At 43.1% G+C, this 27155-nt stretch overlaps 1 protein-coding gene across 1 annotated transcript in view; it reads left to right on the forward strand.

The window, feature by feature from the left end:
• Window positions 1-17864, forward strand: part of LOC128698352 (uncharacterized) — a 33003-nt gene extending 15139 nt beyond the window's left edge. Inside the window, exons 2-3 of the mRNA XM_053790558.2 lie at window positions 12763-13015; window positions 14347-17864. Of these exons, the coding sequence (XP_053646533.2) occupies window positions 12763-13015; window positions 14347-15030 (937 nt within the window). The 3' untranslated portion in view covers window positions 15031-17864. The remainder of the gene's footprint in view (window positions 1-12762; window positions 13016-14346) is intronic.
• Window positions 17865-27155: the final 9291 nt, after the last annotated feature.

The following is a 27155-nucleotide window of genomic DNA, read 5'->3' on the forward strand; positions in this document are numbered from 1 at the left end:
GCATATCTCCTGAGGCGCACATAAATCAGATAACTGCTGCAGCATACGGGCGCCTGGCAAACCTACGGATAGCGTTCCGATACCTCAATAAGGAGTCGTTCAAGACACTGTATACCATTTACGTCAGGCCCGTACTGGAGTATGCAGCACCAGTTTGGAATCCACACCTAGTCAAGCACGTCAAGAAATTAGAGAAAGTGCAAAGGTTTGCAACAAGACTAGTCGAGAGTAAGACACATGTGCAACATCTGGGTATCTTTATTGTAGACGTTTCGCCATCCAGTGGCTTTATCAATACAAATTCTAGGACATAACTTGAAGACAGTAGAACTATGTACAGAAGATGAGGTAATCAGTCCCTCAACCTAGGAGTAGGTGCGAACAGCACCATAGTCGTGGAGATTCTGAAGCAGAAGAAAGAATCCTGGCGCTTATATAGTAACGTCAGGTGAAGCAGACGAGGGCAAATTCACTGGTGGGCGGGATTCCCCAGTGGAAGTAGGTCCTTCCCAAAGAGATGGGTTAGTTGTAGTAGTAGTTGTCGTAGTCGTGAAGGTTATGTACATGTCCTCAGAATTAAGATTCCATGATGTTGCAGTGTCTGACAAGTTGTGTACGAATGGTATATAATACCGACAAGATGAGAGTAAGACACATGTGCAACATCTGGGTATCTTTATTGTAGACGTTTCGCCATCCAGTGGCTTTATCAATACAAATTCTAGGTTGAGGGACTGATTACCTCATCTTCTGTACATAGTTCTACTGTCTTCAAGTTATGTCCTAGAATTTGTATTGATAAAGCCACTGGATGGCGAAACGTCTACAATAAAGATACCCAGATGTTGCACATGTGTCTTACTCTCATCTTGTCGGTATTATATACCATTCGTACACAACAAGACTAGTCCCAGAGCTACGGGGATTGTCCTACGAAGAAAGGTTGAGGGAAATCGGCCTGACGACACTGGAGGCCAGGAGGGTCAGGGGAGACATGATAACGACATATAAAATACTGCGCAGAATAGACACGGTGGACAAAGACAGGATGTTCCAGAGAAGGGACACAGACACAAGAGGTCACAATTGGAAGTTGAAGACTCAGATGAATCAAAGGGATGTTAGGAAGTATTTTTTCAGTCATAGAGTAGTCAAGTCGTGGAATAGTCTAGAAAGTGAAGTAGTGGAGGCGGGAACCATACATAGTTTTAAGGCGAGGTATGATAAAGCTCATGGAGCAGGGAGAGAGAGGACCTAGTAGCAATCAGTGAAGAGGCGGGGCCAGGAGCTATGACTCGACCCCTGCAACCACAAATAGGTGAGTACACACACACACACACACACACACACACACACACACACACACAAACACACACACACACAAACACACACACACACACACACACACACACACACACACACACAAACACACACACACACACACACACACACACACACACACACACACACTGGCTACTCCTCACCATAGATAACAGTAAACTTCTGTTATTACTTACTAACACCTATAATTTCCCTTCTCAATGACAGGGTTTCCAGAGGTGTTGTGGTTAGTCACGCTACATCTCAACTCTTAACAGGTCCCTTAACATGATCGACATGCGTGGTAACGTGTGTTTTTCTACACCGTTTAATTTACACGCTAGTAGTTTTTATCCCGTGGCTTGTTCGGTAACGCACTCGCCTCATTGAGTGTCCGGGGTTCAATCCCCGGCACGAGTGGAAACGTTAGGCACGAGTCTTTATACCTGTTGTCACTGTTCACCTATCAGTAAGTACATACATGGTTTGGCAATAGAGTTGTGGATAAGTGGAACAAACTCCCGAGTACAGTTATAGAAGCTAAAACGTTGTGTAGTTTTAAAATTAATAAATACATGAGTGGGTGTGAGTTGGACCTGACTAGCTTGTGCTACTAGGTCGGATGCACTGCTCCTCCCTTAAGTGACGTGTCTGACCTCACTAGGTCAAGGCTTTGGCATAAGCCGGTGGGAGAATTGGACATGCCTCGCATAGGCCAGTAGGCCTGTTGCAGTGTTGCTTCTTTCTTATGTTCTTATGCTAATCGACTGGTGTGGGTGGCATCCTGGGGGTTCATTAATAATGTCTAGTCCGACCATGATGTTCCATTTACTAGTAGTGAATAAACTGTGTATATGTGTGATGAATGGTTTGAAAAACCGACAAGTTGAAGATTGAGACACTTATGCAACATATGGGGATCTTTATTCAGGAAACGTTTCGCCACACAGTGGCTTCATCAGTCCAATACAAAGAGGAAGGCGTAAGGAGAGGAGGAGAATGAGGTAATCAGTCCCTCAACCTGGAGTCGATGTGTTCAGTCCATCAATCTTGTAGAATGTACAGCATAGGGCCGTAGACGTGGCTTATATACTGTAGTGAGGTGACGTGAAGCAGATGGAGGCGGGGTCATAGTGGTACCATCCACTAGTCGAAGTAGTGAGGTGAGGTGAAGCAGGCGGAGGCAGGGTCATAGTGGTACCATCCACTAGTCGAAGTAGTGAGGTGAGGTGAAGCAGGCGGAGGCAGGGTCATAGTGGTACCATCCACTAGTCGAAGTAGTGAGGTGAGGTGAAGCAGGCGGAGGCGGGGTCATAGTGGTACCATCCACTAGTCGAAGTAGGTCTTCGTCCAAAGGTTGAACAAGCGTTGAAGAATTCTTTGTAACAAGATCCCATGATGCTGCAGTGTCTGACAGTTGTGATGAATGGTTTGAAAAACCGACAAGTTCTGCACATTCTACAAGATTGATGGACTGAACACATCGACTCCAGGTTGAGGGACTGATTACCTCATTCTCCTCCTCTCCTTACGCCTTCTTCTTTGTATTGGACTGATGAAGCCACTGTGTGGCGAAACGTTTCCTGAATAAAGATTCCCATATGCTGCATAAGTGTCTCAATCTTCAACTTGTCGGTTTTTCAAACCATTCATCACAACTGTCAGACACTGCAGCATCATGGGATCTTGTTACAAAGAATTCTTCAACACTTGTTCAACCTTTGGACGAAGACCTACTTCGACTAGTGGATGGTACCACTATGACCCCGCCTCCACCTGCTTCACCTCACCTCACTACTTCGACTAGTGGATGGTACCACTATGACCCCGCCTCCGCCTGCTTCACCTCACCTCACTACAGTATATAAGCCACGTCTACGGCCCTATGCTGTACATTCTACAAGATTGATGGACTGAACACATCGACTCCAGGTTGAGGGACTGATTACCTCATTCTCCTCCTCTCCTTACGCCTTCCTCTTTGTATTGGACTGATGAAGCCACTGTGTGGCGAAACGTTTCCTGAATAAAGATTCCCATATGCTGCATAAGTGTCTCAAACTTCAAACTGTGTATACCTGGAGTATACCTGGAGAATATTTCGGGGGTCAGCGCCCCCGTGGCCCGCTCCAGGACCAGGCCTCCACTATCATCATAATAATAATAATAATAATAATAATGATAATAATAATAATAATAATAATAATAATAATAATAATAATAATAATAATAATAATAATAATAATAATAATAATCTCTATTTACTGCCAGTACATGTACAAGGTATACAAGTACATGTACAAGGTATACAAGTACATGTACAAGGTATACAAGTATATGTATAAGGTATAAAAGTACATGTACAAGGTATACAAGTATATGTACAAGGTATAAAAGTACATGTACAAGGTATACAAGTACATGTACAAGGTATACAAGTACATGTACAAGGTATACAAGTACATGTACAAGATATACAAGTACATGTACAAGGTATACCAGTACATGTACAAGGTATACAAGTACATGTACAAGGTATACAAGTACATGTACAAGGTATACAAGTACATGTAACAAGGTATACAAGTACATGTACAAGGTATACAAGTACATGTACAAGGTATACAAGTACATGTACAAGGTATACCAGTACATGTACAAGGTATACAAGTACATGTAGAAGATATACAAGTACATGTACAAGGTATACAAGTACATGTACAAGGTATACAAGTACATGTACAAGGTATACAAGTACATGTACAAGGTATACAAGTACATGTACAAGGTATACAAGTACATGTACAAGGTATACAAGTACATGTACAAGGTATACAAGTACATGTACAAGGTATACAAGTACATATACAATGTATACAAGTACATGTACAAGGTATACAAATACATGTACAAGGTATACAAGTACATGTACAAGGTATACAAGTACATGTACAAGGTATACAAGTACATGTACAAGGTATACAAGTACATGTACAAGGTATACAAGTACATGCAAAAGATACACAAGTACATGCACAAGGTATACAAGTACATGTACAAGGTATACAAGTACATGTACAAGGCATATAAGTACATGTACAAGGTATACCAGTACATGAACAAGGTATACAAGTACATGTACAAGGTGTACAAGAACATGTACAAGGTATACAAGTACATGTACAAGGTATACAAGTACATGTACAAGGTATACAAGTACATGTACAAGGTATACAAGTACATGTACAAAGTATACAAGTACATGTACAAGGTATACAAGTACATGTACAAGGTATACAAATACATGTACAAGGTATACAAGTACATGTACAAGGTATACAAGTACATGTACAAGGTATACAAGTACATGTACAAGGTATACAAGTGCATGTACAAGGTATACAACTACATGTACAAGGTATATAAGTACATGTACAAGGTATACAAGTACATGTACAAGGTATACAAGTACATGTACAAGTTATACAAGTACATGTACAAGGTATACAAGTACATGTACAAGGTATACAAGTACATGTACAAGGTATACAAGTACATGTACAAGGTATACAAGTACATGTACAAGGTATACAAGTACATGTACAAGGTATACAAGTACATGTGCAAGGTATACAAGTACATGTACAAGGTATACAAGTACATGTACAAGGTATACCAGTATATGTACAAGGTATACAAGTACATGTACAAGGTATACAAGTACATGTACAAGGTATACAAGTACATGTACAAGGTATACAAGTACATGTACAAGGTATACAAGTACATGTACAAGGTATACAAGTACATGTACAAGTTATACAAGTACATGTACAAGGTATACAAGTACATGTACAAGGTATACCAGTACATGTACAAGGTATACCAGTACATGTACAAGGTATACAAGTACATGTAAAAGGTATACAAGTACATGCACAAGGTATACAAGTACATGTACAAGGTATACAAGTACATGTACAAGGTATACAAGTACATGCACAAGGTATACCAGTACATGTACAAGGTATACAAGTACATGTACAAGGTATACAAGTACATGTACAAGGTATACCAGTACATGTACAAGGTATACAAGTACATGTACAAGATATACAAGTACATGTACAAGGTATACAAGTACATGTACAAGGTATACAAGTACATGTACAAGGTATACAAGTACATGTACAAGGTATACAAGTACATGTACAAGGTATACAAGTACATGTACAAGGTATACAAGTACATGTACAAGGTATACAAGTACATGTACAAGGTATACAAGTACATGTACAAGGTATACAAGTACATGTACAAGGTATACAAGTACATGTACAAGGTATACAAGTACATGTACAAGGTATACCAGTACATGCACAAGGTATACAAGTATATGTACAAGGTATACAAGTACATGTACAAGGTATACAAGTACATGTACAAGGTATACAAGTACATGTACAAGGTATACAAGTACATGTACAAGGTATACAAGTACATGTACAAGGTATACAAGTACATGTACAAGGTATACAAGTACATGTACAAGGTATACAAGTACAGGTACAAGGTATACAAGTACATGTACAAGGTATACACATACATGTACAAGGTATACCAGTACATGTACAAGGTATACAAGTACATGTACAAGGTATACAAGTACATGTACAAGGTATACAAGTACATGTACAAGGTATACACGTACATGTACAAGGTATACCAGTACATGTACAAGGTATACAAGTACATGTACAAGGTATACAAGTACATGTACAAGGTATACAAGTACATGTACAAGGTATACACGTACATGTACAAGGTATACAAGTACATGTACAAGGTATACAAGTACATGTACAAGGTATACAAGTACATGTACAAGGTATACAGACCATAGCTGACATCAGTGACATACTACTATATAGAAAGCCGCTTGTTATGCTGAGCATTTCCCGCAAATTAGGTCAGTTTTGTCCCAGGATGTGACCCACACCAGTCCACTAACACCCAGGATGTGACCCACACCAGTCCACTAACACCCAGGATGTGACCCACACCAGTCCACTAACACCCAGGATGTGACCCACACCAGTCCACTAACACCCAGGATGTGACCCACACCAGTCCACTAGCATCCAGGATGTGACCCACACCAGTCCAATAACACCCAGGATGTGACCCACATCAGTCCACTAACACCCAGGATGTGACCCACACCAGTCCACTAACACCCAGGATGTGACCCACACCAGTCCACTAACATCCAGGATGTGACCCACACCAGTCCACTAACACCCAGGATGTGACCCACACCAGTCCACTAACACCCAGGATGCGACCCACACCAGTCCACTAACACCCAGCATGTGAACCACACCAGTCCACTAACGCCCATTATGTGACCCACACCAGTCCACTAACACCCATTATGCGACCCACACAAGTCCACTAACACCCAGGATGTGACCCACACCAGTCCACTAACACCCAGGATGTGACCCACACCAGTCCACTAACACCCAGGATGTGACCAACACCAGTCCACTAACACCCAGGATGTGACCTACACCAGTCCACTAACACCCAGGATGTGACCCACACCAGTCCACTAACACCCAGAATGTGACCCACACCAGTCCACTAACGCCCATTATGTGACCCACACCAGTCTACTAACACCCATTATGCGACCCACACCAGTCCACTAACACCCGGGATGTGACCCACACCAGTCCACTAACACCCGGGAAGTGACGCACACCAGTCCACTAACGATCAGGATGTGACCCACACCAGGCCACTAACACTCAGGACGTGACCCACACCAGTCCACTAACAAACAGGATGTGACCCACACCAGTCCACTAACACCCAGGATGTGACCCACACCAGTCCACTAACACCCAGGATGTGAACTACACCAGTCCACTAACGCCCATTATGTGACCCACACCAGTCCACTAACACCCATTATGCGACCCACACCAGTCCACTAACACCCAGGATGCGACCCACACCAGCCCACTAACATCCAGGATGTGACCCACACCAGTCCACTAACACCCAGGATGTGACCCACACCAGTCCACTAACACCCAGGATGTGACCCACACCAGTCCACTAACACCCAGGATGTGACCCACACCAGTCCACTAACACCCAGGATGTGACCCACACCAGTCCACTAACACCCAGGATGTGACCCACACCAGTCCACTAACACCCAGGATGTGACCCACACCAGTCCACTAACACCCAGGATGCGACCCACACCAGTCCACTAACACTCAGGTACCTATTATACTGATACGTGAACAGGGACAGCAGGTATTTTAAGGTAATATATCCTAATGTGTTTCCAGCCGTACCGGGGATCGACCCCCGGACCACAAGTGTGTGCGCTGAGTGCGCTACCAACCAAGTTACCGGGTCTTCTCTAGACTATGCTTCCACTCTCTTTTCACTAGTAATTGCAGATCTCAGAAATGATTTATCGTGGGCGTGTTTCCTTACACCTACTGTCCGCTTTCACCTAACAAGCAAGTAGGTACCTGGGTGTTAGTTACCCTACACTTGCTGTCCCGTTCATCTGTCAAGCAAGTAGGTACCTGGGTGTTAGTTACCCTACACTTGCTGCCCCGTTCATCTGTCAAGCAAGTAGGTACCTGGGTGTTAGTTACCCTACACTTACTGTCCCGTTCATCTGTCAAGCAAGTAGGTACCTGGGTGTTAGTTACCCTACACTTACTGTCCCGTTCATCTGTCAAGCAAGTAGGTACCTGGGTGTTAGTTACCCTACATTTACTGTCCAAGTAGGTACGTGTTAGTTACCCTACACTTACTGTCCCGTTCATCTGTCAAGCAAGTAGGTACCTGGGTGTTAGTTACCCTACACTTACTGTCCCGTTCATCTGTCAAGCAAGTAGGTACCTGGGTGTTAGTTACCCTACACTTACTGTCCCGTTCATCTGTCAAGCAAGTAGGTACCTGGGTGTTAGTTACCCTACACTTACTGTCCCGTTCATCTGTCAAGCAAGTAGGTACCTGGGTGTTAGTTACCCTACACTTACTGTCCCGTTCATCTGTCAAGCAAGTAGGTACCTGGGTGTTAGTTACCCTACATTTACTGTCCCGTTCATCTGTCAAGCAAGTAGGTACCTGGGTGTTAGTTACCCTACACTTACTGTCCCGTTCATCTGTCAAGCAAGTAGGTACCTGGGTGTTAGTTACCCTACACTTACTGTCCCGTTCATCTGTCAAGCAAGTAGGTACCTGGGTGTTAGTTACCCTACACTTACTGTCCCGTTCATCTGTCAAGCAAGTAGGTACCTGGGTGTTAGTTACCCTACACTTACTGTCCCGTTCATCTGTCAAGCAAGTAGGTACCTGGGTGTTAGTTGACTGGTGTGGGTGGCATCCTGGAGGACAAGACTGAAATAAGACAGTCCTCGATGACGCACTGACTTTCTTGAGTTATTCTAGGTGGCTAACCCCCCTGGGTTAAAAATCCGAACAAAAATCTTGTCTTATCTCTTGTCTAACCTGCTGAAAATCAGTCTTGCAGAAATCAAAGCTGAACTTTGCATAGTTGCAAAAAAATTCGCATAAATCTTCTTGTCGTACATACAACGTTATATCTCATAACTCGCACATGAGAGAAACGTACGTGGCGATGTTTTGCTCCCACTTGGACCATTAACTAGTCAATAGTCCAAGTGGGAGCGAAACATCGTCATAAGTTCTATGTACGGATTATTTGCACCTTGTTCCAGTTATGGTATTGTTTAAGATAAGATAAGATATAAGATAAGATAAGATTTCGTTCGGATTTTTAACCCCGGAGGGTTAGCCACCCAGGATAACCCAAGAAAGTCAGTGCGTCATCGAGGACTGTCTAACTTATTTCCATTGGGGTCCTTATTCTTGTCCCCCAGGATGCCACCCACACCAGTCGACTAACACCCAGGTACCTATTTGCTGCTAGGTGAACAGGACAACAGGTGTAAGGAAACGTGTCGAAATGTTTCCACCCGCCGGGAATCGAACCCGGGTCCTCCGTGTGTGAAGCGGGAGCTTTAGCCACCAGGCCACCGGGCCACCGGGGGCCACCGGGCCACCCCAGTTCTCACATTACAGTCAAAGAAGTTAATGAATAAGACATCAACATTTCGTCAGGAAATGTTGAAAACGTCACCCATACGTCAACATTTACAACACCTGACGACAGTACATAAGCGCTAGTGATGTATCGGATATCAGCATCCGTATCCGCATCCGCGGAACGTCTGCACGATTTCTTACATCTGCATCCGCATTTTACTGTAAACAGATATCCGCATATACATCCGCACCCGAATCCGCAGAACATCCACACAAATTCTTACATCCGCATCAACATCCACAGAACATCCACACAATTTCTTACATCCGCATCAACATCCACAGAACATCCACACAACTTCTTACATCTGGATCTGCATCCGCATCTGTAAAATAAGACATCCTCACATACATCCGCTTCTGTGGATATCTAAATTTTCACATCCTGTGCTCTCTCATGTCCCTGCCAATCAATCAGTACTCTGCCGCCTCAACAACTCATAAACCACTATCTGCCTAGCAACTGGGTTAAGCCCTGGTGCTATCCCTTCCACTGATGAATCTTCCTCTCACCAGCCTAGTCTTCCACTATGCCCACTTTCCCACTCACCCCACAAGGGTCATACTTACTCTCTTTAGTTAACCTGTTCTCCAGAATCTTCACGACTACGGTGATCTTCACATCAACTCCAAGACTGAGGGACTAATTACCTCATCTTTTGTATATGGTTCTACAGTCTTCACATTATGTCCTTGTATTTGTATTGATAAAGCCACTGGAGGGCGAAACGTCTACAGTAACGATACCCAGATTTTGCACATGTGCCTAATTTTCAATACCTGTCGTCTACACAATAACACTCATGACCACCTCATTAACTGGAACAAATCAACACTTATCTTTAAGGAAGAAAACTGAAGTAGACTCCATTTTCTTTACGTGTCCAGCAATGTGTCTTAGCAATACATTTGCCTAGAAAGTGTCTATATCTGCAAAAGTTTAGATATGTTGTTTTTACGTCACCAAAACGCAGATGTTAGGTGATGTCAATGAAAGGCAGTACAATGCAATAGTTTGTTGACATTATTTCTCCCACACAGTGGCCTTTATTAAGTCACAAACAGATCTGTTTGCAGCGGGATAAAGACCACTGTGTGGGGCGAAACGTTGTCAGTAAAAGATCGCATTATACTGCCGTTGTCTGTATCCACCTTTCGCATTTTTATACCATAATTTTTCCTCTAGAAACGTTGTAAAACACCAGTTTACAATTAAATTCAATTTAATTCAAGTTTATTCTCTATAAGGGTTACAATGTGGGGTTTACAGGTTTTGGGTATTGTGTGGTTTACATGTTATAAAATACTAATTACAGAGGGGGCCACTAGGACACCTAGCATGGCTAGGCATTTCCAGCAGACTTAGATTAATTCTTAACATTAAATCCTTACAGATTATGGTATTAAGGCTAAGTGACTACATCATAATTTGTGAGTTTAGCAATGTGAATGCTTTTGTTTTGGCACAATACAAAGTGTCTATAATGGAGTATCATAGGCAAACTTATGACTAGTTAGGATTTATTATTTTAAGATTAAGATTAGTATTTCTGGGTTTATAGTCAGTGGGTGAGTGAGTGTAATTGTGAACCACCAGGTGGTTATCATGTAGTTAGTTAACGGGGTGTATCAGGGAGATAAGATGTTGTCTAACTGTAGTTTTGAAAGTGATGAATGTGTCTGCAGTTCTAGAGTTTTCAGGTAGGGTGTTCCAGATTTTAGGTCCTTTGAAATACATTGAATTTTTGTAAAGGTTTAGTCGAACACGGGGAATGTCATAGAGATGTTTGTGTCTGGTGTTATGCCTGTGGGTTCTGTCACAACTATCAAGACAGCGTTTTAGGTCAAGGTTAATATTGGAATTTAAGGTCCTGTAGATGTAGATTGCACAGTAGTAAGTGTGGATGTACTGAACAGGGAGTAAGTTTAGATCTATGAAGAGTGGGGGGGGGGAGGTGTTGCCAGGGATGGGATTTAGTGATTATTCTTACTGCTGCTTTTGTTGGGTTATTATTGGCTTTAGGTGTGTTGCTGCAGTTGATCCCCAAGCACAGATAGCATAGGTGAGGTATGGATATATAAGTGAATGGTATAGTGTGAGAAGGGCAGTTTGCGGTACGTAGTATCGTATCTTGGAGAGGATCCCCACCGTTATGGATACTTTTTTTATGTGTTGGATATGGGTGCTGAAATTTAGGTTGTTGTCGAGGTATAGGCCAAGGAATTTGCCCTCATTATGTCTGGCAATTAGAGTGTTGTCGATCTTAATGTTAAGTTGTGCAACTCCTGCTCTGCTACCAAACATAATATAGTAGGTTTTGCCAGTGTTAAGTGTAAGTTTATTGGCTGTCATCCAAGTCTATTTTGAGCAGCTCCTCGTTAACAATGGTGTTGAAGGTGGCAAGATTAGGGTGAGAGATGACATAAGTCGTGTCGTCAGCAAAGAGAATGGGTTTCAGGTGTTGGGATATGTTTGGAAGATTATTGATGTAAATGAGGAAGAGCAGGGGACCAAGGACACTTCCCTGCGGAACTCCAGTATCAAGTGGCCGTATTGATGAGGCTGTGTCTTTAATGGTGACATACTGATACCTATTAGTAAGGTAGGATTTAAAATATGCAAGCGCATGGCCTCTTATACCATAGTGGTCAAGTTTGTGGAGTAGGATGCCGTGGTCTACTGTGTCAAAAGCTTTTCTTAGGTCAATAAAAATTCCTAGCGGATATTCCTTATTTTCCAATGCTGTGTAAAGCAGGTCTAGCATTTTTATAATTGCATCATTAGTGCTTTTATTTTTCCTGAATCCAAATTGGCAGGGGTTGAGTATGTTTTGTGACGTTATAAATGAATATAGTCTCCTGTGCACGAGTTTCTCGAAGATTTTGGACAGCAATAGTAAGTTTGATATTGGCCTATAGTTGTTTAAGTCTGTAGGGTCACCACCTTTATGTATTGGTAATAAGTCAGTTTATCTGACTTTTCTGGGAGTTAACCTGGGTAATTTAACACACATGTTACTTTTTAAATAAGATCACAGTAAACAGGTGATATCACAATATGCAAAACAACCACTGTGAAAAAAAATAGTGAAAGTCCAAGCGCTTTCGTGATTTCTCACATTATCAAGAACCTATGTCAGAAATCAAGTGCTTGGAACTCCACTATCTTTTCACAGTGATTGTTTTGCATATGTTACTATGTATGATAATTGTATCTATATGGAAATGTGCCTAAATAAGCATACCGAGATTTCTTCCAAAGTTTCTATCTTGCAGGATTTGTCATCTGCTAATGTTGATGGTGGTGATCGTGCCAGCGCTTCCTCAACTGGCCATTCCACGCGATGCTGGTGGCCATGGTGGCGGCCATGGTGGTGGCCATGGTGGAGGCTATGGTGGTGGCCATGGTGGCGGCCATGGTGGAGGCTATGGTGGTGGTGGAGGATATCATCCTTCTCCATGCCATCCTCAGACCATTACGAAGTATAACACCGTATACAAGGACCGTAAAGCAGATGTGGTGAATAATGTAAGTCGAGGTGACTCAGGAAATCGTAGTGACACGATTGCAAACCATACCACGGGTGGCTCTGAGGGGACTTGAGCTAGAGTTCGTCACGGCCATGCTAGCTGGAGATTCGTCTGTAAAAACTTGCATTTGTGGTCACAGTGGTGGCCTATTGTAACCTTCCTATGGTGTAAAAATATACCTAGTTGGATGAATCTTATTGTAGCCAGCTGGCCCAGTGGCTAAAGCGTCGGTCTGGAGTTTTATGACTCTCTGACCGTGGGTTCTATCCCCACCCATGTTATGGTTTAATGTAAGTTAAGATTACAGATTTCATTGCGATCTGTTTAATGCAATACCATTTATATGTTGAAGAAAGGGACACTTGTGCAACGTTTCGGAATCTTTGTTGTGGAAACGTTTCGCCAGCCAGTGGCTTCTTCAGTCAAAAACAGAGAACGGTGGAAGACGAGGAGGAGGCTGCGGTAATCAGTCCCTCAGTCGATGTATTCATTCCAAGACTGATAGACTGGCACATGGACTCCAGGTTGAGGGACTGATTACCTCAAACTCTCATATTCCACCGTTCTTCCCTGTATTGGACTGATGAAGCCACTGTGTGGCGAAACGTTTCCTCAATAAAGATACCTAAATGTTGTACAAGTATATGTCAACTTACGTGTTTTTTTCTAAGTATTTACGTCACCACTTATATGTATGTACTTATATGTAGTTTCAGAAATAACTAAAAAAGTCACAATATCGTGACTGGAACGATACACTAATAACCCGCACATAAAAGAGAGGAGCTTACGACGACGTTTCGGTCCGACTTGGACTATTTACAAAGTCACCCTTTGTAAATGGTGCAAGTCGGACCGAAACGTCGTCGTAAGCTTCTCTCTTTTATGTGCGGGTTATTTGTGTATGTAGTTTCAGTGGTGGAGTCTCAGCTCCTGGCCCCGCCTCTTCACTGGTCGCTACTAGGTCCACTCTCTCCCTCCTCCAAGAGCTTTATCATACATCTTAAAGCTATGTATGGATCCTGCCTCCACTATGTCACTTGCCAAACTATTCCACTTCCTGACAACTCTATGACTGAAGAAATACTTCCTAACATCCCTGTAACTCATCTGAATCTTCAACTTCCACTTGTGACACCTTGTTGCTGTGTCACATCTCTGGAACATCCTGTCTCTGTCCACCTTGTCGATTCCTCTCAATATTTATATGTCGAGTCACAGCTCCTGGACCCGAGTGTGTGCGTGTGTGTGTGTTACTGAAAATACTATAATGTTTAAAATCCCTCACTTAAATCTGTCTGATAATAAAAAAAAACATTACATCCACAGATGGAGGTACGTAAGCCAAAGCCACATATTAAGAAGATCGTTGAAACCCGGTACACCACACTGAGATACCCTGTGTTTATTACCCAGGTGATCAAGCCATTACTAACCCAAGTGGAGACCAAGGTACAGCCGGTGTTCCTCACCAAGACCATTGATCGCTACACCACCGTTAAATTTACCGTCACTGGCATCGGCCAGGTCACCATCACCACCGTCAGATTTGAGAAGGAGTACATTACTCGCTGCATGAAAAAGGGCTATGGACATCATCGCGAGAATTCTGATGGCCCCGAAGTCCGTGAAAGTGGAGATGCTGAAGTCACCTCTGTCCCCACCCACGCCACTCAGATACCAACGCCGCCAGCTGGCGTTCCCTGGGGTTCACCCGTAGAACCTCCTGGCAAGGAAATCACGCCTTCGGCAGCATATAATGCGCAAGAAACAAGACTTCATCGTCCGAACTCTCCTCTGGACACTAATGGCAGGTTTGGTCCGCCATACCGGAAAGTGAGAACACAGAGACCATTATCACCGCGACCTGTGGGTCCACCTGGGACATTTGGGAGGTTCGGTGCTGTGGTTCAATATGATGGAACCCTCGCAGGATCTAAACGCGATTTTTCGGAAGAAGCGGTCCTGTCTCACCCGCCGCTACGCCGACCTCCAGTGGCCGTCATTGGCTGACTGAACCACTGTACTCATCAAGTTGTACTCACCTAGTTGTACTCACCTAGTTGTACTCACCTAATTGTACTCACCTAGTTGTACTCACCTAGTTGTACTCACCTAGTTGTACTCACCTAGTTGTACTCACCAAGTTGTACTCACTTGTAGTCACCTAGCTGTGTTTGCGGGGTGAAGATAGCTCCTGGCCCCGCCTCCTAGACTATTTTCATTGGTATCCCCTTTTAGGTCTTACCATATCTATTCTTGAAGCTGTGTATTGAGTTTGCCTCCAGCACTGCCTCATCCAAGTCATTCCAGTTTTCGACCATCCTGAGACTAAAGAAATACTTCCTAACATCACTATGACTGATCTGTGTGTTCAGTTTCCACCTGTGTCACCTAGTTCCTGGTCCTCTTAATTAAAGAGACCGAACTGCCCTATAAATTTCTCTAAATATTTTGTATGTCGTAATCATGTCTCCTCATGTCCTTCTCTCCTCTGAGGTGGTCAGGGTCAGTTCCTTCAACTTCTCCTAGTAGTACATCCCTCTCAGTTCCGGTACTAGTCTGGTTGCTAACCTTTGGATCTAGTTTCTTCAGGTGCTTGACCAGGTGTGGGCTCCATGCTGGGGCTGTGTACTCAGTGACTGGCTTAACGGATGTCGTGTATAAGGATTCTTTATTCGAGTTCCTGAACGTTATCCTGAAGTTTGTTAATCTTACACAAGCGGTTGCTATTATACGTGTTAAATGTATTTCTGGCGATATTCTTGGTGCTATATTTGACCCAGGTTTATTTTTGCTACCACAATTTCAGTTTCTCTTCATCCATGCTGTACTCTGTGTCCGGTCTTCCCTTATCTTCCCCATTTTTGCATGTCCTTGCATTTGCTTGGGTTCAAATTGCGAAGCCATTTGTTAGATTACATCACTAGTCTCTTGATGTCTGCCTGATGTATATCACTGTCCTCTCCTGGTTCTATTCTCCTTATTGTTACATCATCTGCAAACAGTAACACTCAATCCCCTCTAATAGTTCACGTATATTAGGAACTGTAGTGGTCATAGTACTGATCCTTGTGGAACACCATCCGTGGTCCCAGTACTGATCCTTGTGGAACACCATCCGTGGTCCCAGTACTGATCCTTGTGGAACACCATCCGTGGTCCCAGTACTGATCCTTGTGGAACACCATCCATGGACCCAGTACTGATCCTTGTGGAACACCATCCATGGACCCAGTACTGATCCTTGTGGAACCTCATCCGTAGTCCCAGTACTGATCCTTGTAGAACCCCATCCGTAGTCCCAATACCGATCCTTGTAGAACCTCATCCGTAGTCCCAGTACTGATCCTTGTGGAACCCCATCCGTAGTCCCAGTACTGATCCTTGTAGAACCCCATCCGTAGTCCCAGTACTCTTCCTTGTGGAACCCCATCTGTAGTCCCAGTACTGATCCTTGTGTAACCCCATCTGTAGTCCCAATACCGATCCTTGTAGAACCTCATCCGTAGTCCCAGTACTGATCCTTGTGGAACCCCATCTGTAGTCCCAGTACTGATCCTTGTGGAACACCGTTCGTTACTCATCCATTCTGATGTCTCAACCCTTACTATCACTCACTACCTTCTGTTATTCAGGTACTCTCCGTTCCACTGTGAATTAACACTGCCTTTAAACCCTCTTATCCTTCTGTTTTGCAAACTAAAATCCACGCAGTACTGTACTCAACTAAGAGGTTTAGATACTACCCCGATATATTAGATCCTCTAATAATTCTAGGCATCAGTATTTGAATTAGAAAACATTTCTAGGCCAGTTAGCTTCTTTCTGGCCACATGAAGTTGATTTCCAGCTTCTGAACAGATTCCTACGAATGGTTTCTCCAGTCCTAATAATGAGGTAACTAAAGAGTACATAAAGTGGCATGAATGTAGGTAAATATGTAAAAACTTAGTACCTAAGCCTTGTCTGAAAATATTCATTCCAGTTAGCCTTGACAGGTGTTCAGTCCCTAGCCCTAACAGGAATTAGGTGGTAAGTTGCGAGAGGATGGTAGTAGTAGTAGTAGTAGTAGTAGTAGTAGTAGTAGTAGTAGTAGTAGTAGTAGTAGTAGTAGTAGTAGTCGTAGTACGACTGTGGTAAGATACGTTGGGCTTGACAACGACCTGTCAACTCCAATTTAAAACTGGTTCCCAGAATGGGGAATATCCTATTGATCACCTATTTGCATATAGTGTAACTTTTAAATTTTTGATGGCCAGTGTTATGTTTTCAGAAAAATTTGCCTCGTATAGGCCAATAGGCCTATTGCACTGTTCCTCCATTATTATGTTCCTATTTTCTTATGTTCTAAAGTACAGGAATAACTCGTTGCTACATAATTACGTAGATAAATCCTACATAAGAGAGTTGATGGATCAACTCGGCCAGGATGAAGACGACTGTCAGCTTTGGTTGATGATAGATACTCGGTGTAGATTTTACCTCTGGTTTTGATATGTTGCTCTGTTTAGAGCTCTGTAGCTCTAGGATCATTGATGTAGCGATATCTAAACATGATGTAGAGTGCTGGCGTTCTATTTCCGAGCTCTAGACGCCATTGATGTAGTGTGTTGGTGCTCTGTTTGTGAGTTCTGAACGCTGTCATAGCATGCTGGTGTTCTGTGATCTGAACACTGCCATAGCATGCTGGTGTTCTGTGCTCTGAACACTGCCATAGCATGCTGGTGTTCTGAACACTGTCATAGCATGCTGGTGTTCTGAACACTGTCATAGCATGCTGGTGTTCTGAACACTGTCATAGCATGCTGGTGTTCTGAACACTGTCATAGCATGCTGGTGTTCTGAACACTGTCATAGCATGCTGGTGTTCTGAACGCTGTCATAGCATGCTGGTGTTCTGAACGCTGTCATAGCATGCTGGTGTTCTGAACAATGTCATAGCATGCTGGTGTTCTGAACACTGTCATAGCATGCTGGTGTTCTGAACACTACCATAGCATGCTGATGTTCTGAACAATGTCATAGCATGCTGGTGTTCTGAACACTACCATAGCATGCTGGTGTTCTGAACACCGTTATAGCATGCTGGTGTTCTGAACACTGTCATAGCATGCTGGTGTTCTGAACGCCGTCATAGCATGCTAGAGTTCTGAACACTGTCATAGTATGCTGGTGTTCTGAACACCGTCATAGCATGCTGGTGTTCTGAACACTACCATAGCATGCTGGTGTTCTGAACACTGTCATAACATGCTGGTGTTCTGAACACCGTCATAGCATGCTGGTGTTCTGAACACTACCATAGCATGCTGGTGTTCTGAACACTACCATAGCATGCTGGTGTTCTGAACACTACCATAGCATGCTGGTGTTCTGAACACTGTCACAGCATGCTGGTGTTCTGAACACTGTCATAGCATGCTGGTGTTCTGAACACTGTCATAGCATGCTGGTGTTCTGAACGCAGTCATAGCATGCTGGTGTTCTGAACACTACCATAGCATGTTGGTGTTCTGAACACTGTCATAGCATGTTGGTGTTCTGAACACTGTCATAGCATGCTAGTGTTCTGAACACTGTCATAGCATGTTGGTGTTCTGAACACTGTCATAGCATGCTGGTGTTCTGAACACTGTCATAGCATGCTGGTGTTCTGAACACTGTCATAGCATGTTGGTGTTCTGAACACTACCATAGCATGCTAGTGTTCTGAACACTACCATAGCGTGCTAGTGTTCTGAACACTGTCATAGCATGTTGGTGTTCTGAACACTACCATAGCATGCTGGTGTTCTGAACACTACCATAGCATGCTAGTGTTCTGAACACTACCATAGCATGTTGGTGTTCTGAACACTACCATAGCATGCTAGTGTTCTGAACACTGCCATAGCATGCTAGTGTTCTGAACACTGTCATAGCATGCTGGTGTTCTGAACACTGTCATAGCATGCTAGTGTTCTGAACACTGTCATAGCATGCTAGTGTTCTGAACACTACCATAGCATGCTGGTGTTCTGAACACTACCATAGCATGCTAGTGTTCTGAACACTACCACAGCATGCTGGTGTTCTGAACACTGTCATAGCATGCTAGTGTTCTAAACACTACCATAGCATGCTAGTGTTCTGAACACTACCATAGCATGCTGGTGTTCTGAACACTGTCATAGCATGCTGGTGTTCTGAACACTGTCATAGCATGCTGGTGTTCTGAACACTGTCATAGCATGCTGGTGTTCTGAACACTGTCATAGCATGCTAGTGTTCTGAACACTGTCATAGCATGCTGGTGTTCTGAACACTGTCATAGCATGCTGGTGTTCTGAACACTGTCATAGCATGTTGGTGTTCTGAACACTGTCATAGCATGTTGGTGTTCTGAACACTGTCATAGCATGCTGGTGTTCTGAACACTGCCACAGCATGCTGGTGTTCTGAACACTGTCATAGCATGCTGGTGCTCAGTAAGCTCTGAACACTGCCACAGAGCACCGTCGTGCTCTACGCTCTGTTACTCAGCACTGTGATATTAATTATATCTAAATATTTTATATACAATAAAGTTATCAGAAAATATGTTTTTATTATCTTCCTTTAATACGTTATTATTATTATTATTATTATTATTATTATTATTATTATTATTATTATTATTATTAATATATTGTGGGTGTTAGTGGACTGGTGTGGGTCACATCCTGGGTGTTAGTGGACTGGTGTGGGTCACATCCTGGGTGTTAGTGGACTGGTGTGGGTCACATCCTGGGTGTTAGTGGACTGGTGTGGGTCACATCCTGGGTGTTAGTGGACTGGTGTGGGTCACATCCTGGGTGTTAGTGGACTGGTGTGGGTCACATCCTGGGTGTTAGTGGACTGGTGTGGGTCACATCCTGGGTGTTAGTGGACTGGTGTGGGTCACATCCTGGGTGTTAGTGGACTGGTGTGGGTCACATCCTGGGTGTTAGTGGACTGGTGTGGGTCGCATCCTGGGTGTTAGTGGACTGGTGTGGGTCACATCCTGGGTGTTAGTGGACTGGTGTGGGTCACATCCTGGGTGTTAGTGGACTAGTGTGGGTCACATCCTGGGACAAAACTGACCTAATTTGCGGGAAATGCTCAGCATAACAAGCGGCTTTCTATATAGTAGTATGTCACTGATGTCAGCTATGGTCTGTATACCTTGTACATGTACTTGTATACCGTGTACATGTACTTGTATACCTTGTACATGTACTTGTATACCTTGTACATGTACTTGTATACCTTGTACATGTACTTGTATACCTTGTACATGTACTTGTATACCAGTTCTTAGAAGACTTTTCCAGAGTCTTGTCCGGAGTTGAAAACAATTGCGAGACAATAATACTGGGCGACTTCAATATCTGTTTTCAGCAGCAAAATAACGGGCTATGCAAAAGGTATAAGCAAATTCTAGGATTAAATAGTTACACTCAACTAATTAATAAACCAACCCGGATCACACAGTTCTCAGCCACCCTAATTGACCACATACTTTGTAACCGCTCTGAGAACATTAGTCAGTCAGGCGTCATTACCACAGGTCTTAGTGATCATTTCATCATTTACTGCACCAGGAAAATCACTAGGGATAGGATAGGCCTACACAGGACAATAAAAATGAGGTCAACTAGAAACTACAGTAAAGAAACACTGGTAAATAGGCTACACCATTGTGACTGGACAGAGATAACAAGTTGCACGGACGTAAACGATGCCTGGGAAAAATTCAAAACAATGTTCACTACCATTCTTAATAATATTGTACCAGTTAAAGAGGTTAGGATTAAACGAAGAACTGAACCCTGGATGACTACTGAGATATTAGATAATATGAAATTCAGAGACCAGCTGCTAAAAAGATTTAAAGCAAACAGACAGGATATTGCAGCACTAAATGAATTCCAAAGGTGAGGAACAGAGTACAGAGACTTATAAAAGGAGCAAAGGCAAAGCACTACTGCTCAAAAATTGAAGAGTATAAGCATAACCCCAGAAAGCTCTGGCAACAACTAAAACAGTTGGGGTATAGCCATAAGCCAGTAGATAGGTCTAACATAGTACTCACTATCGATAATGAGGTATACCACGAAACATCTAAGGTGGCAAATTGCTTTAATTCATACTACACATCTGTTGCATCAACACTACTAAGTAAACTACCAGCTGCATCAAATACCTTTAACACAGACTCTGATAAGTTTCAAACATACTATACCAATAAAGGGGTAACCCCAAACAGTTGTCAACTAGTAAGTGTATCTCATGACTTTATTCAAAAAGAACTAAGCAGGTTAAACCCAACTAAGAGCACAGGCCATGATAACATCCCGTCTAAGTTCCTAAAAGATGGTGCTTCTGAACTGTCAATCCCTATTGCTCACATAATAAATTTATCAATCACCACTAATACCGTACCGGAGGGGTTCAAGGAGGCCAGAGTTACTCCTATCAAGAAAAATAATAGGTCTGATGTAAGCAACTATAGACCTGTTAGTATACTCAGTATAATATCTAAAATTCTAGAGAGAGCGGTGTATTCTCAAGTAGTTAAGTACCTTAATGACAACAGTATTCTCCATAGCTATCAATCGGGCTTTAGAAGATCCTACTCAACCGACACCTCCCTTATTAATCTGATGGATTACCTGAGAACTGAAATGTCAAAGGGGAATGTAGTGATACTGGTCCTGTGGGGAGCAGCAGCAGGATAATACTGCACCACCTCTAGGGGCCCTTAACAACAACAACAGTTTGGTGTGTGTCATGGGCACCAACACATGGTGTGTGATTCTCTCCTACTTTATCCATTTATCAGCGATGCAGATTACATGGTGAGTTTAAATATGTGGCCTGTAGTTATAACTTTTCTCTTGACATATGCAAGACATCACCATCCCTGTAGAAGCCATTATTAGATGTACTAGTCATTATATTTTGTTGTTGCAGAAGTACTATGAAGATTCTATGTTCAATAAAGCCTAGAGATAAGGCCTGTGTTTCTATCACAACAATTTATTGAACATAGAATCCTGGGCTACCTGGTGGTGATCCTGCGCTAGACTACATCACAACATGGAGCGTTTACTGAAACCTGAGAGGCTAGACTGTGACCCCAGCTTATCAACGGCTGCTCAGGAATGGAAGCACTGGTTTAAGACTTTCGAAAACTTCTTGGGAGCCCTTCCTAAAGAAGATCTAGATAAACTAAGTCTGCTCATCAATTTTGTGTCACCTAAGATATATGAGGCTATTTCTGAGTGTAATACCTACGAAGATGCTATCAAAACCCTCAAGTCTCAGTATATTAAACCTACAAATGAAATCTTTGCACGCTATCGCCTTGCAACTCGCCGCCAGCAGATTGATGAGTCCTTAGAGGAATACTTTCAAGCACTGAAAATTTTAGGTAAGGACTGTCACTTCCAAGCAGTGACAGCTGCTCAGTATTGTGAAGAGTCCATCAGGGATGCTTTTATCAGTGGCCTGCAATCACCAATAATAAGGCAGCGTTTATTGGAGAATAAAACTCTCGACTTAGCCGCTGCCTTTGACCAGGCAAGAGCTCTAGATTCAGCCCAGAAGAATTCTGAAGTATACAGTACCACTCAGCCTTCTCGAGTGGTAAGTGCTGCAATTCCTGACCAAGACTCTTGCAATGAAGTTACTGGGGAACCTGCCTCAGTGACACCAGCAGCAGGTACGGTGTGTTTCTTTTGTGGTTTTTCAAGACATCCACGTCCAAAGTGTCCTGCTCGTGAAGCAATGTGCCATAAATGCCACAAGAAAGGTCACTTTGCTAAAGTATGTCGTGCTAATGCATCAACAAGAGCTAGTGCCTCCACACATTCCAGTGATCATGCGACTCTAGCAACAGTGACTTCTGCGGCTACTCCAAATTCACTGTCAAAGGCAGTTGTGAAAGTATTCATCAAAGGAACAGAAGTAGATGGTCTTATTGATAGTGGCAGCTCAGAGAGTTTCATCAACCTTGACTTAGTTAAACGGCTCTCCTTGACTCTACATCACTCATCAGGTACCGTTTCCATGGCATCAACATCTCTCTCTATTCAGACCTTAGGGTTTTGTAAGGTAAATCTCAGAGTTAATGGAAAGGATTATCAAGATGTACATTTAGCTATTCTGCCACAACTGTGCTCTGATGTTATCCTTGGTCAGGACTTTCAGAAGCTGCATGGTAGTGTCACCTTAACATATGGAGGTGAACTGCCTCCTCTTGTTGTCTGTGGACTTAGCACTTTAAGGGTAGACCCACCAAAGCTGTTTGCAAATCTTACCGCGGATTGCCATCCTATATCAGCTAAGTCACGCCGCTATTCTTATGAGGATCGGATGTTCATTGAGAAAGAAACTCAGAGGCTGCTGAAGGAGGGTATTATAGAACCGAGTGATTCCCCTTGGCGTGCACAGGTTGTTGTTGTTAAAGATGGTTATAGGAAACGGAGACTGGCTATCGATTACTCTGAGACAATCAACAAATTTACACTTCTTGATGGGTACCCTCTACCTCGAATTGACGATACAGTGAACAAAATTGCTCAGTACTACGTGTTTAGCACAATTGATCTGCAGAGTGCCTATCATCAAGTCCCTATAAGGAATGAAGATAAACCATACACAGCGTTTCAGGCTAGTGATGGCCTGTATCAGTTTACCAGAGTCCCTTTTGGAGTCACCAATGGGGTAGCCTGCTTCCAACGAATTATGGATTCACTCATTCAGGAAGAGCAACTCATGGGAACCTACGCGTATTTAGATAATGTTACCATTTGTGGCAAGACCCAGGAGGAACATGATGCAAACCTTGATAAGTTTTTGGAAGCCGCCAAGAAGAAAAATATCAGTTACAATGAGGAAAAGTGCACTTTTTCAACTAAAAGGCTTAGCATCCTTGGTTATGTAGTGGAAGGAGGTTCAATATTCCCAGACCCTGAACGACTACGACCTCTACGGGAACTTCCAATGCCTCAAGACAAAAAGTCACTCCGAAGAACTCTTGGTCTCTTTGCTTATTACTCACACTGGATCTACAACTATTCAAGTAAAGTCCGCCCATTGAGTGCTACCACATTTCCTGTGACAAAGGAAGCAGAAGCCGCTTTCCATACTCTCAAACAGGACATTGAAAACTCAGTAGTTCAAGCCACTGATGAGTCCCTACCATTCGAAGTGGAAACGGATGCATCTGACATTGCCATTGCTGCAGTCTTATCTCAGGCAGGACGACCAGTAGCCTTCTTTTCGAGAACTTTTCAAGGATCAGAGAAATGTTATGCTGCTGTAGAAAAGGAAGCCCAGGCCATCATAGAAGCAGTTCGCCACTGGAGGCATTATTTAACTGGTAGACATTTCACCATAAGGACTGACCAACGGTCCGTGATGTATATGTTCGACAAGAGGCACAAAAGTAGGATAAAGAATGACAAGATATTACGCTGGAGGATGGAACTATCGTGTTATGACTTTGATATTCTGTACCGACCGGGTCAAGAGAACATCTCACCTGATGCATTCTCTAGGTCCCACTGTGGAGCAGCATGTCATGATTTGCAATCACTCTCAGCTCTCCACAAGGCTTTGTGTCACCCAGGAGTTACACGCCTGTACCATTTTGTCAAATCAAAGAACATGCCCTACTCAGTGGAAGATGTGCGACAAGTGATCAGAGCATGCAGAGTATGTGCAGAGTGCAAGCCAAACTTTCATCAGCCAGAGAAGACTCATCTCATAAAATCCACCCAGCCTTTCGAAAGATTGAATATAGATTTCAAAGGACCTCTACCAAGCACAAATCAGAATAGGTATTTCCTTAACATAGTAGATGAATATTCAAGGTTTCCCTTTGTATTCCCCTGTGCAAATATGGCTGCTTCAACTGTTATTAGTTGTCTTTCACAGTTGTTCTCTATTTTTGGTATGCCAGCTTATATCCATTCAGACAGGGGATCCTCGTTCATGAGTAACGAACTTCAGGAGTTTTTGGCTAGCAAAGGTATTGCCTGCAGCAGAACAACAAGCTACAACCCTCAAGGCAATGGTCAAGTGGAGCGGTTCAATGGTACTATATGGAAGGCAGTTACAATGACATTAAAGTCGCGCAATCTACCTGTTCAACACTGGCAAACTGTCCTACCTGATGCTCTTCACTCTATTAGATCACTGCTGTGCACAGCTACTAATGCAACCCCTCATGAAAGACTCCTCAACTATTCACGTCGTTCCTCTACGGGAGCCTCCGTGCCCACTTGGTTATGTCATCCTGGACCCGTTCTCCTGAAGAGTCACCGTAGGATGAACAAGACGGATCCTTTAGTGGAAGAGGTAGAGCTCCTGCAAGCTAATCCACATTACGCCCACATTCGCTACCAAAATGGTGAAGAGACTACAGTATCTACAAGACATTTAGCCCCAGTTGAAATCCCTATTAGTGTGGAATCTCAAGATACACCAATAGATGTGAAAGATGCTTCGTTTTCTCCTGGAAAGCCCCTTGAGACTACCCCTATGGAAATAGAGGATTCTGCTCCAGCAGTTAATCAAACCCCGCTGGAAAATATCGAACCTGGTGAAGAGGCTCAAGGGCTACGAAGGTCGGGACGTGTACGTCGCCCACCTAACAGTTTGGGAGATTACTGTCTCTGATATTTTAGAAGGGGGAGATTGTAGTGATACTGGTCCTGTGGGGAGCAGCAGCAGGATAATACTGCACCACCTCTAGGGGCCCTTAACAACAACAACAGTTTGGTGTGTGTCATGGGCACCAACACATGGTGTGTGATTCTCTCCTACTTTATCCATTTATCAGCGATGCAGATTACATGGTGAGTTTAAATATGTGGCCTGTAGTTATAACTTTTCTCTTGACATATGCAAGACATCACCATCCCTGTAGAAGCCATTATTAGATGTACTAGTCATTATATTTTGTTGTTGCAGAAGTACTATGAAGATTCTATGTTCAATAAAGCCTAGAGATAAGGCCTGTGTTTCTATCACAACAGGGAACCTCATAGGTATGGTAACCTTAGACCTGCAAAAGGCCTTTGATACTGTCAACCACAATATATTATGTAAGAAACTTCAAGCTATCGGTATAGGTTCTGTAGACTGGTTTAAGTCCTACCTTAGTAAAAGGAGACAAATTGTCAAAATCAACAAAACGGAATCAGAACCCCTGCCGATAACTTGTGGAGTTCCCCAAGGTAGTATTCTGGGTCCCTTATTATTCTTATGTTATGTCAGTGATATGCCTATCAGTGTCAAGTGCAAACTCCTACTGTATGCAGATGACAGTGCTCTGTTAGTGACAGGTAAAGACCCACAAGATATTGCTAATGTTTTAACACTGGAACTGGAGTCCTGCAGCAAATGGTTAGTAGACAACAAACTATCATTACACCTCGGGAAAACTGAAGCCATTCTCTTTGGCACGAAACATAAACTGAGAAAGGTAAATAATTTTAATGTCCAGTGTAATGGGGAGCCCATCACTTTGGTTTCCTCAGTAAAATATCTGGGAATCCCCTTTGACCCATGCATGTCAGGAGAATTGATAGGGAACAGTGTAGTAAAGAAAGTGAATGACAGACTGAAGTTCCTGTATAGACAAGCACAGTGTCTACCTACTGAGGCACAGTGTCTACCTACTGAGGCACAGTGTCTACCTACTGAGGCACAGTGTCTACCTACTGAGGCACAGAGTCTACCTACTGAGGCTCGCAGGACCCTATGTCTAGCCCTTATACAATGCCATATGGATTACGCTTGCTCTTCATGGTACTCTGCCTTGACAAAAAAACTAAAAGATAGACTGCAAATCACCCAGAACAAAATCGTAAGATTCATCCTGGGGCTGGGACCAAGAGAACATGTAGGCCAGGATGAATTACAGCAGTTGGATATGCTGAATGTTGAAGACAGAGTAAAACAACTGAAGTTAAATCATGTTTATAAAATTGCTCACAAACAGTGTCCAGAATATCTTGCTGTCAATTTTGTCAAGGTCGGGAACCAAAGCAATCATAGTACCAGGGGGAGAGAGCACAACTTTGTTGTAGCCACAGTCAGTGGCCAGGCTTCAAACACCTTTT

The sequence above is a fragment of the Cherax quadricarinatus genome, chromosome 92 (genome assembly GCF_038502225.1).
Source record: "Cherax quadricarinatus isolate ZL_2023a chromosome 92, ASM3850222v1, whole genome shotgun sequence".
In the NCBI taxonomy this organism is placed as follows: domain Eukaryota; kingdom Metazoa; phylum Arthropoda; class Malacostraca; order Decapoda; family Parastacidae; genus Cherax; species Cherax quadricarinatus.